This window comes from Mustela lutreola, chromosome 10 (genome assembly GCF_030435805.1).
Source record: "Mustela lutreola isolate mMusLut2 chromosome 10, mMusLut2.pri, whole genome shotgun sequence".
Lineage (NCBI taxonomy): Eukaryota > Metazoa > Chordata > Mammalia > Carnivora > Mustelidae > Mustela > Mustela lutreola.
This window is the reverse complement of record NC_081299.1, coordinates 25,149,534-25,174,821: the sequence shown is the minus strand read 5'-3', so window position 1 is coordinate 25,174,821 and position 25,288 is coordinate 25,149,534. Positions and strand designations below refer to the sequence as shown.

The window sequence follows — 25,288 nt, the reverse complement described above, 5'->3', positions numbered from 1 at the left end:
GGAGCACCAGGAAGAAAAGATATTCCAGAAAACACAGAGCCCACACTCAGACCTGCAGGAGAAGCAGCAGTAACAGAGGGAAAGACTGTGTTTCAAGCAGGGAGCAGCTGATGATTCCGTGGGGTGGGAAGGGCCACATAGTAGGACTTGGGTGGGGGTGGAGTCTGTGGATCCCTGTTAGAGAAAAAGAAAGAAAGGGGCACCCTAGGTGTGAAGAGCATGTGCACAAGTGCAGAGGCAGGATGAGAGGTTCCAGAATGTGCAATTTGAAACACAGGGAGCACAGAAGAAGGCACGCAGGCCCCTGTGGATGGTGGTATGGGGCTCTTTTATGGAACAGCCGCTCTGATATGCCGCACACTCTGGTTCTTAGTCTAGTGCGGGTCCCAGGAAGGACCGGGAGCCAAATACAAATGATCTAAATTCAATTAATTATGCACTCTAGTAGCCAATTATGGAGGAGCATGACATAGAGCTACCAAAAATGGGCAATGTTCACATATCTGAGTCCCGGTATTAGATAATTCATGTGTTGGTCCTGCCTCTCCCTGTGATGCATCATCTCATCTCCTCTGAAGTGCCTCTTCCATCACTCATCTCCCTGCACAAGTGACTCTGCCTTGGTTTATGCTTATGTTTATTATACAGCAGCTGTCTTCATTACCATGTCCTTACTCCAGAGTGTGTGGGGGGGTTGCCATGGTGATTGCAAAGCGAGCCCATGTGGCACCCATGCCACGGCTTTGCCTCCACAGTCTCCCCTTGCTGGTTTATTAGCTAAGGGTGGTTGAATGTATTTCTGGTACCAGGTAGACTGGAATGGGGCTACAGACCCTGCTTCTAGCTCTTGTGCACATCTGTTTTCTCTGTGGAGATGAGCATTCAGTAGTCTGTAGGGCAGATGAAAGCCTCCAGGATTATATTCCTTTATACCCATTAACTTGCCCAATTAATACTCACAGAAGCTTCTAGCCTGGTGAGGAAGAACTCCTTGCAGGGTTCACTGGGAGTCTTCTTCCATGGAATCCTGGTACCCGTTTGCCCATGGAGAGTCTCTGGGGACCACAGGGTAACGGTGAGCTCATCTAAGATTAGGTCCACAGGGCAACAAGGGAGTCATTTTTAGATAAGCATTTCCCTACATCTGTTCCCTGGAGTTCCACAGACTCTTGGCTGATGTTGCTGGAGAAAGAAAGCTGCACGGTCTTAGGTCAAGGCAAACCTAAAGAGGCTATCGGTAACTTGGGACCTCTGAGAACTTTTGGTATGCTAATTTAGCGGGTGAATTCAGAAGGTGTCTATCTAGTAGGTCACAGTTCCCAAATATATTTGACCATGGAGGACTTTTTCCCAGACCATCTCAAGAGACTAGCATTTTATGGAACAAACTTCAGAGACTGCTGGGATAAGCCATAAAGGATCTGTAAGCAGTGAGGAGAGTGGAATGCTAAAGAGACAGCTCAGTCCACTCTCTGGGGAAAGGAGTGTTATGAATAATTAAATCAGACATGTATTTTCTCTGACTGTGCCCAAGCTAATGGTTATGGCTTTAAAAAAAAAAAAAGAAAGAAAGAAAGAAAAGAAAAAGAAAAACCCTCTTAATTGCTCTGGCAAATTCCTCTGTGGGTTTGCGCTATCTGACCTCCTGTGCACTGTCAGCTTGGCCACGTGGGACAGCATCCCTGGGCACTGTCACGAGCCGCACCTTCGCCCAGCAGCTCCGGCTGCTTCTTCACGCGTTGTCCAGCCCATAGAAGGACTATTCATCCTTCGGGGTGCGTGTCAGATGCCACTTCCTCCCCATTCAGAATAAATTGCTGTGGCCTGTGGCACAGCGAGCACTTTACTTCGATTTCTTCAGTGCGTTGTCAATCCCAGACACCCTGCCTTGTGCTGGAGGTAGCCGACCCTTGCCCCGTCCTGCCGCTCAGACTCCTCCACAGCCCATGCGTGCAGCAGCAGCTTACTCACTGCTTACTGGGAAAGCAGGCACATGGACACGTGTGCACATGAGCGCATGGTTTTCTCTAATGCGTGGATGCCCGGACACAAGCTGCCCTGACCATCGCTTAGGTCCGTGGAGAGGGGCATGGGCAAAGCTACCTAGCCTGGACTCCAGAAAGGCCGAGACGACCTGGCCCAGGGTCCGGGTATAACCGAGGTTCAGGAAAGGTCACCTTCCCTTTTGCTGTCCTCAGTTAGCAAATACCAGGACTCCTCTAGGGAAGGCCGCGTGGCTCGCCCCAGGTTAACTTTATAGTGTGTGTTTGACGGAGGATTGTACAGAAATGCCAGAGACGATTAGTGCAGGCTTGGCTTTATTGAGTAAACATGACTGTGTAACATCTAACATCCTGTCTGAACCACGCGGATCTAGCCTTTTCCCGGGGCTTTGCCAAGCAGCTCAAATTCAGGAGCATTAAAGAGGGAAAGTGGGAACAAAGAGGGTTAGGGGGACACTGAAGGAGAGGGACTGCCACCCGCTGAGCCGGCACCACCCTAAGCACTCTGCTAGCAATTTTCACAGAAGCCTTAGAGTATGGTGGCCATTATTTAATCCATGCTGCAGACGTGGCTCTGAGGTCCAGGGACGTTTCTCATACAAGGTCATCTAGTTAATAAGCAGCAGAGACTGGATCAGAACCCCCATGTCTGATTCCCAGACCCAGGCTCTTCATCATTGCACTCTGTCACCTCCTACATAAATAATCTTTCTGAGTATGGTCAGAGCAGGGAGCTATTTTTCTTTCAGGGAATCATTTACATGTGTACAGTGCACTGTAAAGCTAGAGATGAAAGCTAAGTCTGTTTTTAATTGGGAAGGAAGAAGATTGATTCTTCTTTGACGTTATAAATAAATTCAGTAAGTGTCAGATGGTGATGATTTGTTCATTTATTTATTCATTCAACAAATATTTACTGAGCACGGCTGTGTGCTGGGTAATGTTCTAGGCCCCGGGGATACAGTTGGAAGCAAAACAGCCGAGGTCTCTGTTCCCACAGAGATGCACAAGTGATATTACAATAAAGAGACAAATGAATTAGCAAGAGTATTACAGACTGTGCAATGAAAAGAACAAAAGAGGAGAATGTGACCAAATTAGTAGCAGGAGGGGTCAAGGGATGAGCCCAGAAGAAGGTGGTTAGAGAGGCCTGTCTGAGGAGGTGATTCAAGAGCTGAAAACTGAATGACAATATGGAGCTGACTTAGGAAGGTCTGCGGCACCATCGCTTCAGGTAGAAAGACCAGCAGGTGCAAAGGCCCTGGGGAGTGGGAAAAGCAGCGAGGGACCTGAGCTTGCTGCGTTGGAAGATTTTACAGATGTAGCTGGGTATAGTATAGCATATATAAACAGATGAGCACGGCTATATTCTAATAAAACTTATTTATACGAGCAGGCATAGAAACAGATCTGACTATGAGCCCTAGTTTCTCGTATGTATCGTTACTGGGTATGAGGTATCAGATGCTATAACTCCAGACTTGTTCCCACAATCCTAGATCTTACAGTTGGTGATATTAGTGTGTACAGTTGCCCTGGGCTCGGGCTTCTCGAGTTTTTCCACTGACATCCTCCTCAAAGCAGAAGAGAGTGAATGTCTATCCATCTGTTGATCTGAAAGCTGTAGGAGGCTACAGTCTCTTTGAGGCTTCATGTTTTTGCTGAAGAACACATATGACTTTTACATTCTACTCCACAATAAATTCATTTAGTTTTGTGCATGCTATTTTTCCCTAAAATTTGGGGGTGGGGGAATCTGGCCCTCCAAGCCAATGAATATTACAGATCCTGTAGCCTCCAGGGGCTCCCATCCCTGGAGCCTGCCGCCCAGAATCTGGAGAATGACCTTGGTTGCAGCTGTCCCGATTCTTTGTCTGGACGTTCTCTTCTATCATTTCCTTTTCTCATGATGCATCTACTCATTCATTCTTTTGTTCATTTACTCCTTCCCTCCATCATTTGACATTCACTTTTAAAGCACGTGGTCTATCCGACACTAAGTTAGGTATCAGACCACATTCCTGAGGTTTTTTAATGTTGACTACATCTCAGCTATGAATGTTTACTTTGAACTCTATTTTTCCCCTTGCTACACACCTCAGATAGAGGCCTATCTGAGGAGGTGAAAGTCTTCTGACTTTCCTCCGGTTCTAGGCCGATGTGGTGTTGGACATTTGCCTTCACCTGACTGCAGTTCTCCCTATGCTTGTTAACACCCGCTGCTCGGCCTACAGGGAGACCAGCTCCCAACCCACTGGCAGACCCTGCTTGTCTGCTGATCTCTGCAACAAGGCGGGTATTGATCCTAGCTCACTTCTTTTACAATCATAGCTGTGCAATCACACCTAACTCATGGTACCTCGTGACAGGTGGATGCCAGCGGTGGTGAAGGTTCTGGTAATGGTTCTGATGGTGGTCCCCAGTGGTGACAGAGATGAGGGTGAGAACAGAAATGAAACGGTGGCCCTATTGCCAGTGACATAGTGGGAGGTGACAGAGATTGTGGCTGTGGCCCTGGCAGTGGGCACGGTGATGACAACGAGGGTGATGGGCTGAGACCCTCATTGGCTGGCAGACTTCTAGGCAACCCCACTTGTTCTTCTGTTCTCTCAGTGTCTACAGCCACGTCCTGCAACGACCCTGGGGTCCCACAGAACGGGAGCCGGAGTGGCGACAGTTGGGAAGCTGGAGACTCCACAGTGTTCCAGTGTGACCCTGGCTATGCGCTGCAGGGGAGCGCAGAGATCAGCTGTGTGAAGATCGAGAACAGATTCTTCTGGCAGCCCAGTCCGCCCACGTGCATCGGTACAAAGCAGCCACAGGCTGAATCCTGCCCTCTGGTCCCACCGCTTGTGTGTGCCAGACCCCATGGCCCAAGTGGCAGCTGCATCTAGAGGCTGGCCAGTAGCATCGGAAAACCCAAAGTTTATGCTGCTTTGTGTGAATATGTGCACACAAATGCCCCCTCACATTCACACACTCACAGTTACTGTCTACATATGACAAAGTCTTCACTCTCCAAAGTGGTCCCCAAAATTTCTAAGCCAGGCATGTCTACCTCTTTTCTCCCTGACTCAGGCTATTTAGGTGGAAAGGAGGATGATGGATCAGCTCGGGAGGAAGGTCAGCAGGTTCCAAAATGCCCTTTCTAATATCCAAAGCACTAGAAAGGCATCCACAGGCTCAGGTGCAAAGGGAAGAACCTTGCCTTTCTTTTCTCAAGGAAATTATTGGTTACCTGGGTGTTAGATCTCTTGATCTGTTCTTACTCTTAAAAATCTCCCCCTTTGGCCCATGCAGAAATGGAAGCTCTGCGACTTGCCCATGGTCAGAGAGCTTGTAAGGGTTAGAGGGTAATAATACTGCTCCCCAGCTCCTTGAGCCTGGGAGGAGGCAGGAAGTTGAAGGAAGAAAGAAATAGAAACATTCCAGGTATTCATTGCTGCATGGCCCTTTTTCTCAGGCAAAGTCCTGAATGCATTTATGTCCCGGATCAACGATGGGTGTTAGAAGAGAAGCAGTAGTCCCCAGGTCCCCTTACTGTGTGCTAGCCCCACACTGGACATCTTCTTACCCAACCTCACTTAACTTTCCCTACAGCTCTCTGAAATGAGCACCATTCCCTCACTTTAGAGTTCAGGAACTGAAACTTAGATAAACTTGGATATCTTGCCCAAATCACAGAGCTGGGACATGGCAGAGCCAAGATTCACACCCACATCAGTCTGAAAGGAGAGCCTTTCAATTTCCTACTTCCCACACTAGCTCCTGTGCTGGGGATGGGTTCCAGGGACTTCCCAAGACACAGCCCAGCAGCCGATGCCCCAGGCGATGCCCTACATGGCTTTCCACTCAGTTTCAGTGGGAGGCTCTGTCCAGGCATCCGAGGACTGGCCTTTGCAGGCCAAGCTCTGAGGCCTGGTGCTGAAGGTGAGACACTAAATCCTGTCTCTCAAAGGAGATTAGGAGTCACCCGGGTTATGCAGTAGGAGCATGGTGAATGAATACATAGCAGACAGGAGGTTGACTCCTGGCTTCCAAAAACAGGTCAGATCTCAGCTACATGGAATATTATGTGCAAAAGATTGTGGAGTACTGAAGTAGACAGATCTGGGTTCAGATCCTGGCTCTGCCATTAACTAGTTCAGTGGCCTTGGAAGAACTCCTCCATCTCTCTGAGCCTTAGTTTCCTATTCTATAAAGTGAGACTAAATACACTTTCATGGCATCATGGAGTAAGGACACAACTAACCCAAATCTCAAGAAATACTGATTTCCCTCCTTCCTTTTCTCACTTCTTCCTTCCTCTCTCCTTCCCTCCCTCCCATTATTCCCTTCTTTGTTTTCGTCTCTTGGGTTTTTGGAATTACCTCCCTTCCCTGAGCATGAATCCCAACAGGGCATTGGAATTCTGGTGAGTCCCAAGAGCGAGTTAGATGAACTCTGAGGCCCCGTCCAAATTTAGCATTCTCTGGGACTGTGATTCCTTAGCTTCTTTTACAGAAAAGCAGGTCCTGAGACAAGACTGTCCCAGGTGGAGAAGGGAGGGGGGGCTGCACGGTGTTAAGCTGTTGAGAGCAATAAATGTGCAGCGAGCAGGGCAAAGAGGTTAATTCAGCTTTCATTACCCATTCTTCTGTACTCAGCTTGGGGAAACGTTCCTCGGGCAACAAAATGAATGTCTTTGTCTCTTCTCTCAAACAGTCTGGAAATCCCAGTGACAAGCCCCTAATTTCCAGCTCCCTTGGCAGTCTGCCATGACTGGTCTGGCTGGCCTTGATATCCCTTCATTATAGGGAGGAAGCAAAGGGAGAAAACAAGTATTTATTGAGCGCCATCCCCATGATAGGCACTCGGCTAGAAGTTTTAGCTGCATTCTTGCAAATGGAATCGTCAGATGGTAAGTTTGGAGCTCAGGTTCTGGATTTCAACTATCGACCGACTCTGGTGCCTTCACCCCAATAAGCTGTGTGGCCTTGGGCAAATTTCTGACTCTCCCTGGGCCTCATTTTCCTCCCCTGTAAAATAGGAGCATTAGGAGGACCTAGATCATCACCCTGTTCTGAGGAGGAAAGAAGCTCATGCTGTAGAGCCATAAGACCACGTCTGACTCACAGCGAACCCAGTGTGCCTTAGAAGTTATTATTGTCCTTACTCTTTTTGTTATTTTTATTTACTTTATATATGGGAAAGTGGAGGCTCAAAGAGATGGGATATCTTGCCCAAACTCATAGCTAGTAAGTGGCACAGTCAGAATTGGAACCCATGACTGTGTAACTTTGAGTTTGACGGTGTTTCTCACACCTCTCACCCCACAGGACTGCCTGCCCACTTTTGGGGCATCTGGGGTGACCAGCTATCTACTACCACCCCCTCCTGGTCTTCCATGGTTTATAGGCTCCAGCCTCTGTTTCTGACTCACAGTAGGGAGGGACAGGGCGTGACCGTGGGTGTGCGACAAACATCCTGGAATGGAAGCAACACCTGGCTTCTAGTTCCCACCTGGCTTCCCACCCCTGTGAATACCTGCTGAAAGGACCAGGTGATGCTGGGATGTTGCCAAGACCTCATTTGGTCTCCTGCAGCTCGACTGACCTGCTGGTTAGTTCTGAGGCCTAGAAAGGGAAGGGACTTCCTTCCTCTGCGTACCTCTCCACCAGCCGTGAGCAGCGGGAACACTTCTGCTGGCCAAGCAGCTAGGAGTGCGGCCAGGCCTTGACGCACAAATGGCAGAGGGCAATGATGCCCAGGCTGGGGTCCTGAGTGGGAAGCAGATGTCTGAATGCCCAATGCCAGGGAGCCATCTGGAAGGGAACTGCGCCAGGGCAGAGGCCTAGAACCCAAACAAACCACAAACACTTTGGGAGTGGGCGGAAGAATCATGGGGGCAATTTCAGAAACAGCCAGGTCACCCCCATCCCTGGCTAACTGAGGGGAAGAGACCCCCAAGCCACAGAGGAAGCTCACACCCAGTGGCCTTTTCCCTCATGGAGGCATCACTGTGCCCCTTTAGGAAGGTCCCCAGGGAGCTGGGACCACCCAGGCTGCATCAGACAGCTGCTAGGGTTGGGCCCTCAGAGCACGGGACAATGGGTCCTACTGTGCTAAGTCCAGGGTTTTATCTGGATCGTACAGGCCTCCGGCATGTCGCATTCATGTAACCTTCTCCAAGAGGGCACAGGGGAGAAGCAAGCCAGAGGTGCAGAGAAGCAAGCCTGGTGCAGGGAACCATCCTTGCTCAGAGAAGCTCTCCCAGCAGGGGCTGCTCCCCTGCCCCGCCACCGGAGATTCTGAGCAGAAAGGAAGAGTGCGAAAGGGTTGCCCTTTCGAGGCAGAAGGTTGAGTCTCAGTGACTCTGGGCAGGTCTTTCAACTTGCTGAGCCCCAGGCTTCTCGGTTCTAAACCAGAAAGAAGAATCCATAGCTCACTGAGTTGTTGCGAGAGGGAAGTGAGATGAGGTTTCTAGAATGCTATGCGTCACGTCAGACGTAGAGTAAGTGCCGCCTTGAGTGTTTGTTCCAGTTGGGATTTGGGATATATTCTCCACAGGGGTGGAGGGGAACCACTACTCTTGGGATCACTCAGGCTCTTTGTTCAGCCACCTTAGGGCTTTTATGGCCCAGCCTGAAGCCTACTGTTTTTTAAAAAAAGACCCTGTGGTCATTGACTGAGCCTTCGAAGGCTTGCCCTGAGCGAAAGCTACAGCATGCATCTGTAAAGCTCAGCTCAGCGACAAGACTGTGGCTGCCCTTGAGCTGGGTCTTGGACACACCCTTGGCTCCCACCTCCTGTGTCCAGTCTCAGACTTTCTGGCTTCTCCTTAAATGGCTTTCCTACTCCTGTGGGCTCCCAGCTGATGTACTTGACGTCAACCTCCAGTGGCACCCTGTGGGGTTTCTCAGACCAAACCATACTAATAGTCTCTACCATATTTCCTGGATGACCCCATACACTTACCAGCCCCCATCTTATCAGACCCCACTGCTTCAGGGCAGTGACTCAGACAGCCATCTAGGGGAGACCCTGACTGCAGATCTGGGAAATGCCCCAGTGGGCTCCACGTAAGCTGCTTGCTGCCTCACCAGCCACTTGCCCCCTCCCTGCCTGTTAAAAGGCCCATCATCTCAGGGGGGTGGGGTGGGGAACCACCATGGAAGTATGGAGCTCTGTCGTATCTCCATCCAAGTGAGGTGCCCCCACTCTCAGACAAGGTCTTCAGGAAACTTGGAAAGTATCTGGAGCTCCAGGCAGAGGCCAAAAGCATTGACAGGGAGGGGGCCAGCCATGCTTGGCAGGTGAGCATGACTGTATTCTCCACCCCTCTGACGGCGAGCGCACTACATCTAGGATCAACACCCACAAAGCTCACCTGGAAACTGGACAGGAGGCAGTGGCAGGAGACCATGTATTTCAAATGTCTAAAAGAGGAGTATCAACTGCCTCCAAATAAGAATTATTTACTGTATTCCAGGTGCTTTAACAGACCTCTCCAACATCTTTAGCTCCATCCATGAGGGAAATAGTACCTCTTCCTGCAATAGGGAAAGGTTGCTGAGGTCCACAGAGGTTAGGGTAATTCCCTAAGGCCTCATGGCCAGGAAGTGGCAGAACTAGGTCGTTCAGTTTTGATTTTAATAATTTCTTGAGGTGAAATTCACATAACATAAAACTCACTTTTTAAAATGAATGATTCAGTGGCATTTGGTACATTCTTGATGTTACACAACCACCACCTCTGTTCCAAAACATTCCCATCACTTGGAAGTAAAACCCTGCACCCATTACATCCCGTCCTCTCCTCGGTTTTCACTCAGATCTGCCAGACTCAGTCCCTCCTCCACTTTGCCTCCCCAGCCCCCAGACCTGACCCTTGTCTTCCTCTCTCCCCAGCTCCCTGCGGTGGAGACCTGACAGGACCATCAGGAGTCATTCTGTCGCCAAATTACCCAGAACCTTACCCACCAGGCAAGGAGTGTGACTGGAAAGTGACTGTCTCTCCGGACTACGTCATCGCCCTGGTATTTAACATGTATGTACCTTTCCCCCAGGTGGGAGATGAGGGGCTCAGAGCAGCTGGGGGGTTTAGACCAGGGTCTCCAGGTGAGTGCACACAGGTCTGCTAGGAGCAGACGAGGGAATCCAAAGGAGGGAAACTAGCATTTATTGGATGTTTCCTGTGTGCCCTGTGCTGTGCTCATCGACTTCATACATTATTATTTTATCCTTATAATTACTGAAGTAACTATTATTCTTTCTTCCTTCCTTCCTCTTTCTTTCTTTCTTTCTTTCTTTTCTTTTCCTTTTTTCTCTCGTTCTTTCTTTCTTTCTTTTTTTCTTTCTTTCTTTCTTTCTTTCTCCTTCCTTCCTGTCTTTCTTTCTTTCTTCTTTCCTCTGAAGATGTTGAGATTCAGAAAGCAGGCCCTTGCTGGATCCTTTCCACGCCCCACTCCTCTCTGTTTCCCCCTTTGCTCTCACCTGGCTCCCTTCCTCACACTCCCTAGTGTGCAAACAGGCTCGGGTTTGTCTCAGGTCCTCCCCCATCCAGCTCCTGGCCTGCCTCCCACACTGCCTCCTTTATCCCTTTAGAGGCAAACTCTTCAAAAGAATCATCTCTGCTTGTGTCTACTTCCTTGCCTCCTGTTCACACTCAGACCACGGATACCTGGGTTCTGCCTGCGGGCTTCCGCCAGAGACCCCAGCAAACTCCTGGTTGCTACACAAAATGGCACTTCCCATGTTTTATCCCACTGTACCTCTCGATCACTCCCTCCATCCTTACCCTGATTTTTCTCCTTGGTTTCCATGAAGTTATTCTCCTCCAGTTCTCCAACTTCTTCTGTGACTTCACAGCTGCATTGTTATGCCCTGCCTTCCTTGGCCAGGCTCTATCGGGAGCCTTTTCTCTTCGCATCCACACTCCCTTCCTGGGCCCGCTCCTCTGCTCCGATGGCTTCACCTCAGTCTTAGAAACAGGGGACTCCGTGCTACCACAGCCCAGACTGCCTTCTGAGCTGCGGGCTCTCCTGTCCAGCTGTTGGGGGTCTGGTGACTGACGGTGCCTCTGATGCAGCACGTACAAAACTGAGCCTATGACTTGCCCCCGCCCCAGAAGAGCTCTCTCCTGACCCCCGGGGAGTGCCACCTTCCTGCAGCTGCTGCTTCCATTAGTGAGCAAGGCCTGGAACCTCACATCTGCCTCTCTCCTCCAGCATCCGAGCTACTGTGCTGTTGAAACTCTCACTACTTACCCTCCAAACTACTCCCATAGTCTCCTGACTGGTTCCTCAGCCCCCATCTTCCCCCCCATGCCAGCCTCTTCTTGAGTTAGCTGTAGCGGTGATCTTGTCATGTGAAAATGCTAAAACAACCACCTCGGCTTCCATGGGAACATGCAGTAACATGCTACTCAGCCACAAAAAGGGGTGAACAACTGATAGAGGCAACACGGCTGACTCTCAAAGATATCACACTGAGCGGAAGAAGATGGCCCCAAAAGAGCCCATTATGTAGGATCCCACTTACATGAAATTTTGGGATTCAGTTCGCTAAATGAATCCATGGTGATAAAAATCTGTTCAGTAGTGGCTTCTGGGGAAGACTGACTGGGAAGGGGAGAATTTGGGGATGGTGGGAATGGCCTGGGTTTTGCTAGGCATGTGTCAAAACCCATAGGTGATGCATTTATGAGCTGATCATTTCATGGTGTGTAAGTCATACCTCTATTTGAAAACAAACACACAAACAAATGGATCTCTTATTTTAAAGTCCTGTCGTGGCTTCCTCTTCCTATAAACTCAGAACTTTGGTTTTTCAGTCCAAGCAATCTGGCTGCTGCCTCCCTCTCCACCCAGTCCCCCCGACCCCATCCTAACCCCTGAGCTCCAGCCAGCCTGAGCTGCTCACAGCTTCAAGACGATTCCTTGCCCTTGTGATCTTGCCTCTGCTGCTCCCTTCATGGAGACTTCCTTTTCCGTCCTTGTCCAACCATCTGGGGTCTCTGCACTTCCCAAAACTTGACACCAACTTGGCCTCCACGAAAGTCTCATTTCCTCCTCCCCGAGGAACTTTGTGCTGTGATCCCATGTGCCCGCACAGGCTTTGTACTTTGCTTTGCTGTTGTCATACCCGTCGCTGCCTTCAGCCCCATTGCCATCTTGAAGGTGTAACGGCGGACATAGTCCTGTGTCCCGAGCACCGTGCAAGCACCTGGTACATTGAGCACACTCAGACAAAATGTGATGACTGAAGGAAGACAGGGATAGACAAGGCAGTTAGGAAGTGCCTCAGCAGGTGACCCTATTGTGAGGGTACCATGGAGGAAGGAGACCAGTATATATCCGGCTCCCCTACCAGATCCCTCCCCCAGATCCCCATCCCATCTCCCTGCCAGCCCTACCCACTTTGTCCTAGAGATGTCACAGCCCCCTCTCTCTGCCACGTGTCTCAGCTAAAGAGTGGAACTGCTGTCCCATTCTTAGTCCAGGTGGAGTATCTGAGGATGCCAGCGCATGGCTCAGCTCTGAACAAGTTAGCGTCCCAGATCTGTTCTCAGCTCACATTCTATTGTTTTCGTGTTTGTACCCTTGACCAGTATCCATGGCTTTGCTGGATGTATACCTAAGAATGGAGTCGCTGCCTCATAGGGCCAGCATATGTTCAGATCTAGTAGGTGAACAGCTTTCCAAAGGGGCCAAGCAACTTTACCATCCTGCCAGCAGGCTCTGAGAGCTCCAGGGACTCCACATTCTTGCCAGTCTTGGCATTTTCCATCATTTTCACTCTAGCCAAACCAGTGGGATTGATGATATTCAAGGACTCTACTACTCAATTTGCTAATTTCTTTATTCAGTTTTTTTTTCACATGAGCGTCAAGATAACTAAGAAAGAGGCACACCTGTAGGTGCCAGGAGTGGGGTGATAGCAGAATCTGAGAAGAGCTGGGAACTGGCACGGAGATGAGGGGACAGAGCCAGCTTCTTCATGAAAACAGACCCCTCCCCACCTGGGAATGGCCCCCTGGGTGACTCTTTCCCTCTTGGAAAAGGAGGTGCAGACTAACACAGTCTAAAGACCAGTGCAAGCAGATAAGAGAGCTTACCTGCTCTGACCGACTCTTCAGTATATAGAATTGGTAACTCGTTTTTCCTTTTGTGCAGAGTGCAGTGAATTCAGACAACAGTATTGCATTACAATCTTCAAACTTGCTAAGAGACTAGATCTTAGTTATTCCAACCACTATAAAGAAGTGATAACTATGTGAGATGTGATAGAGGGACTACTTTTCACCACTATAGCAATCCTATTACAGGATAAAATGTATCCGATCAACAAGTTGCACACCTTAAATCTACACAATATTCTATGTCAAATGTATCTCAATTAAAAATACTTTTTTTCAGAAAGAGGGATGTTGGGTTTTCAGCTCTAGCTTTCTGGGCATTGGCTTTAGTGCCCAGAAGAAGACCAGTCTTCTCTGTCCCCAGGCCTGGCTTATCCACGTCCTTGCCTGACTGGGAGACCATCGGGGCTTCCGGCTCTCCCTCCCACCAGGAAGAGTCAGGAGCCAGGCACCAATGGGGTGGAGGGCTCGCTGTCTGGGAGGCCCCCTCCCCCGGTTGAGCCTAAGGCCCAACAAGAGCCTTTTCTGACCTTAGTGGGGTGGGGGCGGGATGTTTTTGTTCCCCAGCTTTAACTTGGAGCCTGGCTATGACTTCCTCCATATCTACGACGGACGGGACTCTCTCAGCCCTCTCATAGGAAGCTTCTATGGCTCTCAGCTTCCCGGCCGCATTGAAAGCAGCAGCAACAGCCTCTTCCTGGCCTTCCGCAGTGATGCATCCGTGAGCAGCGCAGGCTTCGCTATCGACTACACAGGTAGGACCCTGGCACCCGAGCGTAGGGAGGGCAGGGCCAGGCAGACCTGGCGGAGGGGAGGGACCTCGAGGAGGGCAAAGGCGGGGTCACCGGCAGAGCCCCTCCCAGCCCTGTGGCCCTCCAGGTGGCCTAGTCTTTCCTTCCCATGTGCCCCAGGCCGGGGAGACAGCGGGCCCGGCACTCTGCTTGCACCTCATTTCTATTGCCACATCCCTGCTCCTCTTCTGTCCTTTTCCTGTGACGGTCAGTCCTCGCAAGCTGAAGCAAAGCAGTCAAAGCAGGGATCAGCATGGGTTTCTTCATATTTTAGGCTTCTGAGGCATCTGGCCTCTGTCCCCACCACGCAGGGCTGCCACTGCAGCACTCAGGTGGCCCAAGACAGACTGTGAAGGAATGGGTACAGCCACGCTCCCATAAACATCTCCCTCTAGACACACACAGTCTAGATGACCAGTGAACTGCGTCCCAGGCTCACATTCTCTACTTCGCAGCCATGTGGCCTTGGGCAGGTTCCTGAACCTCTCAAAGCCTCCATTCTCTCATCACAAAATGCTGGTAGGCTGATCCCTGCCTCACAGACACGTGAGGATCCATGACCCTGAGCTTCAGAGCCCTTGGTCTGGCACCTGGCACATAGCAGGTGCTCTGTAATTTTCCAACAGCAAGAATAAGAGAGGCTCCAGGCTCCCAGCTGCTCCGACTGCTTCTACCCTGTTATTCTCTGGGTGACCTTTTCTTCTTCACTAATTATCCCAGACACCATAATGCAAATCCTAGCCCCACTTCTTGCTTGATTTGTGCACTTGGCAAATTATTATCTCTTGGAACCCGTCCCTACATCTATAAAGTGGTGGTAATAATAATTATGCTGCAGAAGGTTAAAATTAAAAGATATTTTATACCTACATATTATATGTAGGAGTACAATGCCCAGTAGGTGCTAAACACTCTACAGATACTCTAGAGATGATTGATTTTGTTATTGGTGCGCTAACCCAAGTTCACCCGGGCCTCATCAGCCTGTGTGGACAAATGGGGTCATATTACCCGTTAAAATTAAAAAGTTTCTGGCTCATGGCCCCCACTTGCATAGTGTCGGACCTCAGCAACCTTTTAAAGGGTTCCTTAATTAAATATTTCTGGCAACTGCTGGGAATGTCTCACATACACTCACAAATAATACCAATCATAACAAGAGCTAACTTAGCATCCATCCACTGCCAGCACGGTCCTAAGTACTTCACATCCATCAACACATCGAGATCTTCGAAATCACTGCTCTTTTGTCAGATAAAGTTCTAGAAGATACTTAGTGCACAAAATAGAGAATGTCTTGCCGTGGTCTTCTCTCCTCATGGGGCTGGCCTGGATAATGGATATTTTGCCAACCTCTCTTCCTCCAGACACCGGCTGTCTATCAGTAAACCTGCTGTTCCCAAACCCTTCTGCATGCACTGGTGTCAGAACAAATATGGTTACATAGTGTGGAATTCTAGGGGAGGCATGACTTAGACTCCGCCCAGGACCATCACTCTGCCACTGCCATCCCCACTGCTATATTATCATCTTCATTTTTCTTCCATTGCACGCACAGAAGTACCCTAAGCTCCCTGCCCCCTGGCCATTCTGTTGCAGCCTTGCAAAACAACACCCTATGTCACACCCACACTCAAGTGACTGAGAATGACCAGAAAGGGTCACACAAGCATGGCACTTGGATCCACCACAAGTGATGGCTTTTAACCCTGGCCTTAGCCACCTCCAGCATGTCCTAGCTGGGGACTTCTCCTGGGTGGAGATTCCAAAATGTCACCCCAGAAGTCACCCCTTCCAGCTTCTTCACAAAAGGACTTAAGCTCATTGTCCCTGGATGCAATAAGTTCATGGGTTCACGGCATCCTGGCTGCAGCCACCTCTTCCCCAGTCCCCTTCACTGAAAACACAGGCTAGAGCCACACTTCCAGGCCCCCTTTCCCAAAGCCCTTCCCACTTCCAGCTGTTGGCCCAAGACTGCACCTGGAGGGGTCCCCAGCTCTAAAACACAGCCTCAGTAAGACCTTCCAGGCAGCCATCTGAGCCAGCCAAGAGGCTGAAGGAGACCAGTTACAAGGGAAGAGGAAAGGGGATGCCAGCCAATGCACCCTCGGCCACCTTGTTGGCATCTGTTGTTCAAGCCCCAAGACAAATGTGCCTGTCTGGGGTGGGAGGTGCCTGGTGAGGCCTGAGGCAGCCTTCCTTCCTTCCTTCTCAGATAGCATACTCCCTAATATCAGCCATCTCACTGCTATGGCCCTAGCCTCTGGTCAGGCAGCCCATTTTATGGGACCCAGGGACCCTCTGCCTTGCCCCCACGGTGGTCTTCTCCCCATCGCAGGATCCCTGGATTCCTGGAATGGACCCACTCTGCTACCGGATCCCATGGCCTCAGTGATATCCCTGCCATACTCAGTATCTTTATGGGGTGGCCTTCATCACTTATGAACTGTGTTAAGCAAGCCCTTTACATTCTCTGAGCATCCCTGCCTCACCCATCAAAGAAGGACAGAGCACTGGGTGAAAGAGCTGGTGTGGGATAGGAAACAGACACAACCCCCAGCACAGGGCCCAACACCAGGAGCTACTTGGCGCACACATTGATCCACATTCTCCATCTGTTGCCTTCTTTCCTGAGAAATGGATATTTCATGTGTTCTGCTCTCGTTTGGAAGAGAGAAGAGTTTGGAACCCTCCTCATGGGGCTAGCCCCGTCAAATGCAGTACATTTTCTGTTTACTGAAGATACAAAGTATGAGATGATGTTTTGCACACACCTGAATGTGAAATGTTCATAGCATGAATATGTATGGTGTGTGTGTGCGTCCTATATATGTCTCCAACCCATGGCAAATATGCTGTGTGAGTCCACAGAGCACCATACACTGAGATGCAGCTCATCAGGACCAGCACACTGAGGGAGGTCTGGATCCTCAGGAAGAGAAGCATTGGCCTCATCCATGTATATGCCATCCTGTGTTCAGAGGCAGAATGCTGTCTTGTCTTTTGTCCAGGAGCCCTGAATCTCCTCGAATGTTGAGTATCTGGGTCTCCCAGGAGCTGTGGCTTCAAGTGTCCTGGTTTGGGAGATGAGGGGAGTGATGTAGAGAGATGTTGCCAGATTCTGCTGGGCTTAGTCTAGTGAAGACCACGGTCTGAGGTCAACCCCTCCTCTGACTGGAGACATATATAGACTAGGACCTTTCCCCACATCCTGCCAAATTCCCAAGTGGGAATCAGAAACAGTGTGGTTGCAGCTGACTCAGGGGTCATTTAGTTTCAAATCGAGATCCACTCATAATTTATTATAAAAATGCAAAAAAAAAAAAAAAAAACATGTTCAAACAAACTTGAGACAAAACTGTCTTATAAGAAAATTAATGGCCAAAATAATTTAAGATAAGAGAGGTTCTATATCTTAACAGTACACATAACAAAACTCCCTTTCTCTTAACACAAAAAGGGAACATATTTTTAAAGGACAAGAGCTCAAGGGCAGGAAGCATAAACATCCAAGGGACTGGAATCAGGAAGGAAGAGTCAAAGGCTGAGATTACCTCCTATCTCCAGGACCACTTGGTCTCCTCCCTGCTTTTTCCTGAGCATCTGCTACATTCTCTTCTCTCTATAGATGCATGTTCATTGCTTCTTCTAGGACAAGTATGGTGGCCTCATTTTTGATCCTGAATCACTTCCTAGTCTAGGTCGCAATTCCAAATCCCAAAGGACCTTAAGACTGACCAGGATTCAGGCAAGCATCCACTGAACAGTGCCATGGAATTAAGCTTTTTCATTAGGGCCAAGGGCAAGTCATGCAGTTTTACTCTTTTGTTCACTCAATAAATATTTACTTAGCACCTTCTGTATGCCAGACACTGATATAGGGGCTGAGAACAAAGCGGGGAAAAAAACAAAGTTCCTGCCTCCATGGACTTTACATCCTCAGGACAATCAGATGGATAGACATTTCTGTTACCTATAAGTCTTGGATATTCACCTACTTAGAAGACAGTGATGGGCAAGGTTGTAGGTGTCTCTGTCCAGTTGCACCTGGAAGGAGGTTGTGTTGTCTAAGTCATTCTAGATAGGTCTTCTAGATGATTCTGAATGCAGTCGTGTTATTTGTGGACTTCTATAGGACCATGCTCTGAGGCATTCTCATCTGAATTCAGCTACCTGGTTAGCTTTACCCTTTACTGGAAGGAAAAATAGGAAATAAGAAGGATCCTGGTTTTTTATATAATTACTAAAAATGAGACCCAGAGAGACTTAGTGTCTTTCTCCAAGCCAAAAACATCAGAAGAATGGGTGTGTGGGTGGGGGGAGACTTTCTTGTCATCTTCCATCAGGTGTGGTGGCCTCCTCCTCCTGAGACAGGCTAGGACATCCATGCATGAGTGTAGAGACCATTCATCCATTCAACAAATGCTATTGAGCTCCCACTTCCTGCCATGCCCTATCCTGAATATGGAGGCTGCAGTGGTGAGCACAATGGTCATGGCCCCCACCCTAAGGTACCTTCAAGGTGAGTGAGGGAAATAGACAGTACATAAGTAGACCAACAAGGAGTTAGAAGCAGATATTAGGAAAGAGAAAGCTGCTATGAGGAAGAGAAATGGGAAGTCAACCATAGAATGGCAGTTGGTGAAGGTGAGGACCTCGCCCAGTGGGTGATATTTAAACAGAGACCTCAAGGTTGAGAAGAACCCCAATATGTGAGAACAGGCCTGGGGAGTGTTGCAGACAGAGGGATTTTGAAGAAGTTCAGAAGAAGAGTTTGAAACCTACGGTAGAATATCTGAAATAACTCAGGAAAGGCCCAGGTCAGCTTCTACAGAAGGTACTAAACAGTACCTATTTTCTCTTTCAAACCCTTGGATGTAACATTATGGGCCAAGGAGTTACAACCAGAATTCCACACCTGCTTTCCCTACCACACTACCACCACCCACCACTTCCATGGGTCTTTCTTCCTTAAATTGAAATTAGAAATATATTCATGGTTGCCTATTTTAAAAGTAGCATGTGTTTGTTGGAAAAATTCAAGCAATATAGAAGCACATAAGATGTACTCTAAAAATGTAACACCTCCCACTACTACCATTCCCTGAAGTATCATTATTAATGATTTTTTATCTCATTCCAGATATTTTATGTAAATAAAAGGTAGCGTGAATTCTAGAACAAGGGTTAGCAAACTTTTTCTGTAAGGGACCAGACAATAGTTAAGCTGGGCAGGCCAGAGCTCTCTGTTACATCTGCTCAACTCTGCTCTTGTGATGCTATAACAGCCATAGGCAGTATTTAAACAGATAGGTATGGCTGTGTTCCAATAAAACTTTTTTAAAACTTTATAAAAAAAACAGTCAGTGAGACTGTGGGCTGTAGTTTGCTGATCTCTGTTCCATGTGAATAGAGATCATACCATCTGTACTAATATGTCACATGGGTTTGTTTTTACTTTGTTTTGGTTTTTGTCCAATGATCGATCTTGGTCGTCTTTCCATATTTGTATTCAAAGACTTTTGCAATTCTTTTTAAAGCCTGCTTGTATTTCAGTGGATGGCTGTAATCCAGCCTTGTTAACCAGTTCCTTACTGCTTGGGTGTGTGGATTGCTATTTTCAATGTCTTGCTATTACAGTGTTTAGAAATGTTCCTTATCTATTAGACAAAAAGAAGCTGGTTCTTTTATTATTCTTGTTTTAGAGGGCATGGTTTTTATTTATTATTATCCCAATGATGTTTCAGTCATTATAGTTTTATCATTCACATCTGAGCTCTGGTCTGGCTGACTAAATACCTGATTTTTGTCTTAATTCTACTTCTTCCCAGCTGAATGGCCTAGGAAACTCATTTAGCCTCTCTGATCACCACATTTCTCATCTGTAACCTGAATAGGAACACACCTGGCCCTGTCTGCTTCAGAGGCCTTTGTGAGGCAGAAATGAGATAACAGATTGGAAGGTACTTTGAAAATTATAACGTGATATCCCTCTGTAAGGGGCTATCATCATTATCATTATCCTTGTCATTTTCATTAATGGGATAATGTTTGGAATGATGAGCTCTTCTTGCTCTGACATGTGAGAAACTATAAAATACAGTCTGTATTTGGAATTGCTGATGTGATTGTGGATTTGCCAAGTCCTGAGGTGTTCAGCCAATCAATTCAGCATTCATTTGTTAAGCATCCATTATGTGCCAAACAGAGCAGGCTCTAATATCAAGTACTGTGATAATTGCCAGGGTTATGAAGAGAATAGGTGATGGTCCTGTCCTTTAGGAGTCCAGAATCCACTGGAAAGAAATACACTTAACCAACCTACCAAGTTAATGTCACACATGCTATAATTCAGGAAATAAAAACAGAATTTTGCCAGACAGAAGGCAAAGTTCAGGAAACTTGTTCAAAAGACAGCGGCATTAAAAATTATAGGAGTTTTTGCCATACAGAGAAGGGAAGAAAGGACTTTCTGATGGTGTGAAGTTCTGGGACAGACATGCCCAGCTGTTACCCAAAATCACAGCTTCTTCTATGAGGTAGAAGTTTGTTCTCCTTCCCATAAAAGAAATATAGAGATTGTCATCCTGGGATGATGAGGTGACCCCCATCCCCAATGCTCTTGTCTTTCTGTCCTACCATGCTGAGACATGGCTCCCATTTTCATGGCTATCTCAGGATCTAAGATGGTGACTGGAGTTTCAGCCATCATGTCTGAGTTCAGACTGGGGGAAGGAGGAAAGAAGGAATAAAGGGCCAATGAGCATTCTCTCTTCTTTTTTTTTTTTTTTTTTTTTTTAAAGATTTTATTTATTTATTTGACAGAGAGAGATCACAAGTAGGCAGAGAGGCAGGCAGAGAGAGGAGGAAGCAGGCTCCCTGCCGAGCAGAGAGCCCGATGCGGGACTCGATCCCAGGACCCTGAGATCATGACCTGAGCCGAAGGCAGCGGCTCAACCCACTGAGCCACCCAGGCGCCCAGCATTCTCTCTTCTGAGTCACTTTCTCTTAAGCAGTCTTTCTTGATGTCCCAAATTTATCCATTTAAGAAATATTTATTGAGTGCCTACCATGTACCAGGCACTGGACTAGAACAGTAGATAAAAACTGGATAACTGCTTCATGGAACCTACATTCTCTTGTAGGGAGATAGGAAAAAAACTGGGTAAATATATAGTACATGAGATAGTATTAATGCCAGTACAGAGAAAGGTGACCGAGAGTGGTGGGGAGAGGAATATCAAAAATTTAAGTAGCTGGTCAAGGAAGTGTCTCTGAGAAGAAGACACTGTATTAAATCCTGAAAGAGATGAGAGAGAGTGAGAGCATGTGGATGGAGGAATATTCCATGCACAGAGGCCAATGTGGTTGGAGCAAAGTTATCAAAGGGATGATAGGAGTTGAGATCAAGATCATAGAGGGGTAAGGATTAGGAGTAGAAGTTGCAGGGCTTGTAGGCCTGTAAGGATTTGGGCTTATACTCTGAGTAGGACAGGAAACTCTCTGACTTAACTGTGTTTGTGTCTCTTTGGCCAGATGTAGCTGCTTGGAGGTCAGAATGTATGGATTTTAGCTGGTATCTTGATACTCTGACAAAATCTGGTTTCTATTATTTAAGGACAAAGAGGGGAAATGGATATTGGGTGCCACAGCTAGTCATCATCCCCTTATAAGCTGTGTCAACCTAGTCCTAAGTTACCTAATTTCTTGGAACTTCAAATTAGGTTTGACCTGCTATCACTTGTTAAAAGGAGAGATGAAATAGAAGATGGTGACAGTTCCTTGTGTCTCTGTGATTCTCAGATGGGTCAACGAATGGACCAGTTGTATTCTGGCCAGAGCCAGTAGGCTTCAAGAGAAGACAGATTTGATGAGGGGTTAAAGGTGACACAGCACAGGGTGCATAAGGAAGCCACTGAGGGAACGTCTGCTAGACGAGGGACCATTTTCTGGGTCCCAGCCGAATTTAAATGCAGTAGTATATCTGGGACCACTGCACCCTTAGCTATCATCAAAGACAAAGAGCAGGACCATCATAAGGGCTCCAGTGCAAGAGCGGCCGGACTTGGCAGGACCCTGGACTCTCAGAGCCCCATCCAATCAGTCAGTGAGCTGACTAGCAGCTGAGTAGCACCCCCAAGCAGTGGCTGCCTCAGAAAAGTGGCCTAAAATATGTCCAAGTGACAGTGACAGCCTCAGCAAAATTCTTCAGCTATTCATCTCTGAACTCTGATCCTTTCTATTCTGTCTCTTTCTTCTTAAATCTGCTATTTGAACTTCTGAGTCCTCCTGAAAGGGCTGCTGGCACTTTTTTGTGAGCCCCAATCTCTAGACCTTCCTGTAGGGTAGCCTCCAGCAGCCAAATGGAGCCCTGACACCCAGGGGCATATCCCTCACCCTGCCCAGCCTTAGTTGTGTCCTGATGTTGCCCAGCCATGACACCACCGATGGTATTTAGATGAGCGGTCTTTTGGATGAGGAAAAGGAGCAATGGGTGCATGTGAACACTGGCTCCCAGGATCTGCTCAGGATCTCCAGCTAATGGTGAGGGAGGCTGCAGAGTACCCTTCTCCAGAGATGTGGGGTCCCAACTAGTGCACTCAACTGCTCAGGCAGCACCAAGTTCAGTCTCATCCAACATAGAGGGGCAGAGAAGGGGTCTGTTAGGCACCTCATAGAATGCTTAATTGGGAAGACATATATGCAATGAAAATCAAGTGGAAAAACACTACTGTTTTAATAAAGTAGCAAGCACCCAATACCCCAGTGCATAATCCTGGAAAACTATTTAACCCTAGAAAGCTGAGGGCTTGAAGTGGGGTTTCCTACTTCCTTCCTAAATCTATGTATTGGTACCCATGCTCTCAGAAGTCCCTCCCAGGTATGGGTATGAGAGCAGGCAGCCTCTCTTGGAGAGGAGTGAGTCAAGGAATGACAAAAGGCCCCCAGTGTTTGGCTGTGACTTGCTCCTTTGTGGGTCAGGGCAAGAATGTGGGAGAAAAAGGAAAATTTAATTCTTCACCTAAAGGAAGGACCACCAATCCCAAATCTCCATATGCTCTGTGGCTAATTCGAGTCAGAGTCTTTTCTTGGGTGCACCATGGACTTAGGTCGCTAATGAGTCCTGTGTGTGTGTGTGTGTGTGTGTGTGTGTTTCTTCTTTCTAGAAAACCCACGGGAGTCATGTTTTGATCCTGGTTCCATCAAGAATGGCACACGAGTGGGGTCCGACCTGAAGCTGGGCTCCTCCATCACCTACTACTGCCACGGGGGTTATGAGGTTGAGGGTGCCTCTACCCTCAGCTGTGTCCTGGGACCTGATGGGAAGCCTGCATGGAACAATCCCCGACCAGTGTGCACAGGTGGCGGAGCGGGGACGGGAAGGGGTTGGAGGGAGTGAGAGCATGCCAGTGGCAGAAGGGGCTATTGGCTGGGGGGAGGGAGAGGTGAGAAATGGCCCTCAGAGTGGGCCCCTTGTGTTCACTGTGAATGAGAGAGGCTGGTAATTTTACCAGCTGTACAGTCCCTATCAACATGCCCTCACTCTCAGATCACAGTGTTCCCACACCCACTTACAGGGGCCCCCAGACGTGCCACCAGCTCGTATAAGGGAGATGGGAGTTTAAAGGTGACCTGGACATGTTTCTGAGCCTAGGAAGAGTCACTGAGAGGTTGGATGTGTAAAACTAAGGCCAGTGGGGTCTGGCTCAGCCATGGGGCCCATGCAAGAGGCATGGGATAGAGTCTCAGAACTTCAGGAGCTTGGTGGCCATCCAAGTTGGAAAGCAAGGAGGCCCCTTTACCCAGGGGAGAGGAGCTGACACTCAGGGCCACCCCTTGTGGAACTGGGCACCATGGAAGGGAACAGAAGGTGGCTGGGTTGCATGTTGCTCCCAGTGGGGCTACTCTGGGATCTTCAGCTGTCTACTCATGAGACACTAACTGCCTGGGGGAAGCCTCAGCCAGGGACAGAAGATCAATCCCAGGCCCCTGTGCCTCTAGGGATTGATAAGAGTATTACTAGTTAGAGGGGCAAGATCTAACTTGTGGCCTGGAGGGCCTTGGATGGCATCAGGGTGGGTTTTGAGCCATATGCCAGCCAGGGATGTCTTCAGAACTCCCTTCCTCCACCCTAGTGGCTGCAACCCTCAGGCAGCCCCACCAGGACCAGTGGCTCAGGCTAGGGGTGGGCAGAACAGAAGACAACTGTTGATGAGAGGTCTGCAAGGTTACCTGACCCTCTCTTGTTTCTCTTTCAGCCCCCTGTGGGGGACAGTATGTGGGTTCAGATGGAGTAGTCTTGTCTCCCAACTACCCCCAGAACTACACCAGTGGACAGATCTGCCTCTATTTTGTCACCGTGCCCAAGGACTATGGTATGGAGGTGTTGCATGTCTGTTTGTATGTTTTTGGACCTCTTCCAAGGTCTCTGGCCCTTCTCAGTTATATCCCAATCCCACTCTCAATTGTACTCCTATTATGGGAATGGAAAGAATAGTCTCTTATGCAGGTCACGTGGGTGCAGATGCCATGAAGTGGAAGTAGGATACACTGTAGGCACACTCCTGACACACGTGGGAGGAGGGGCCCTGGGGAGGCCAGCAGAACCAGGGGATATGGCTAGGGAGGAACTGTCCAGGACAGAGGGAAGGCAGGGACACCAGAGGCTAACACAGCCTAAGACTCAATAGACGGATTGCAGTTCCAGGCTGATTGGGAAGCCAGGCGATGATGGCCAAAGGGCAGGAAGAAGGAAGGAGCGGGACAGAGCTGGGAACCACCATGCTTCAGTGTTCCATCTGAGACTGGGAACCTGGTCCAGCAACTATGGGTAGGGCCAAGAAGAAAAGTGAGGAGCAGGTCAGTGTCCTGAGACAGCAGAAAAACCTCGAGATTCCAAGAGACACAGGCAAAAAGAAGCCAGACTTGCCACCTGGCAGTGGGGACATCAAAGAGTCCTGCTATCCCTGGAGGATTCAGGAAATTCTAAGGGACAACCAGCCTGGTTGTACCTGGGCAATCAATCAGGTGACCCACCTTGATGCTTTCTCCCTGGATCACCTCTTCATAGGAAGAGTAACAACTATTTCTAAGCAGGACTGGTGTTGGGTGGGATAAAGGACATTGATCCATCCTGACCATCTAGGAGAGGGACGGATGGGGCAACCTGCAGAGAGCTGGCACTGATTCCTGAGATAGGCTGGCGTGGGTGTAGGGCAAGGCCTGATGTCACCAAACATTTGTGAAGCATCTCTCAGTGTCCATGCACTCTGCTACAGACATGAGCGAGACATGTTCCCTGCCCTCTATAAACTCCCACTCTCATCTTGACCTACAGCTCCAGCCATCATGGACCACTCCCACCCCAGCACCTG

General features: G+C 48.6%; 1 protein-coding gene across 1 annotated transcript in view; it reads left to right on the top strand.

Moving 5' to 3' along the window:
- The window catches only part of CSMD2 (CUB and Sushi multiple domains 2), a 616,179-nt gene that overhangs the window by 459,461 nt on the left and 131,430 nt on the right, over positions 1-25,288 (top strand). The window contains exons 27-31 of the mRNA XM_059136925.1: positions 4,617-4,808; positions 9,894-10,032; positions 13,690-13,877; positions 23,081-23,275; positions 24,173-24,289. Coding sequence (XP_058992908.1) covers positions 4,617-4,808; positions 9,894-10,032; positions 13,690-13,877; positions 23,081-23,275; positions 24,173-24,289 — 831 coding nt within the window. The remainder of the gene's footprint in view (positions 1-4,616; positions 4,809-9,893; positions 10,033-13,689; positions 13,878-23,080; positions 23,276-24,172; positions 24,290-25,288) is intronic.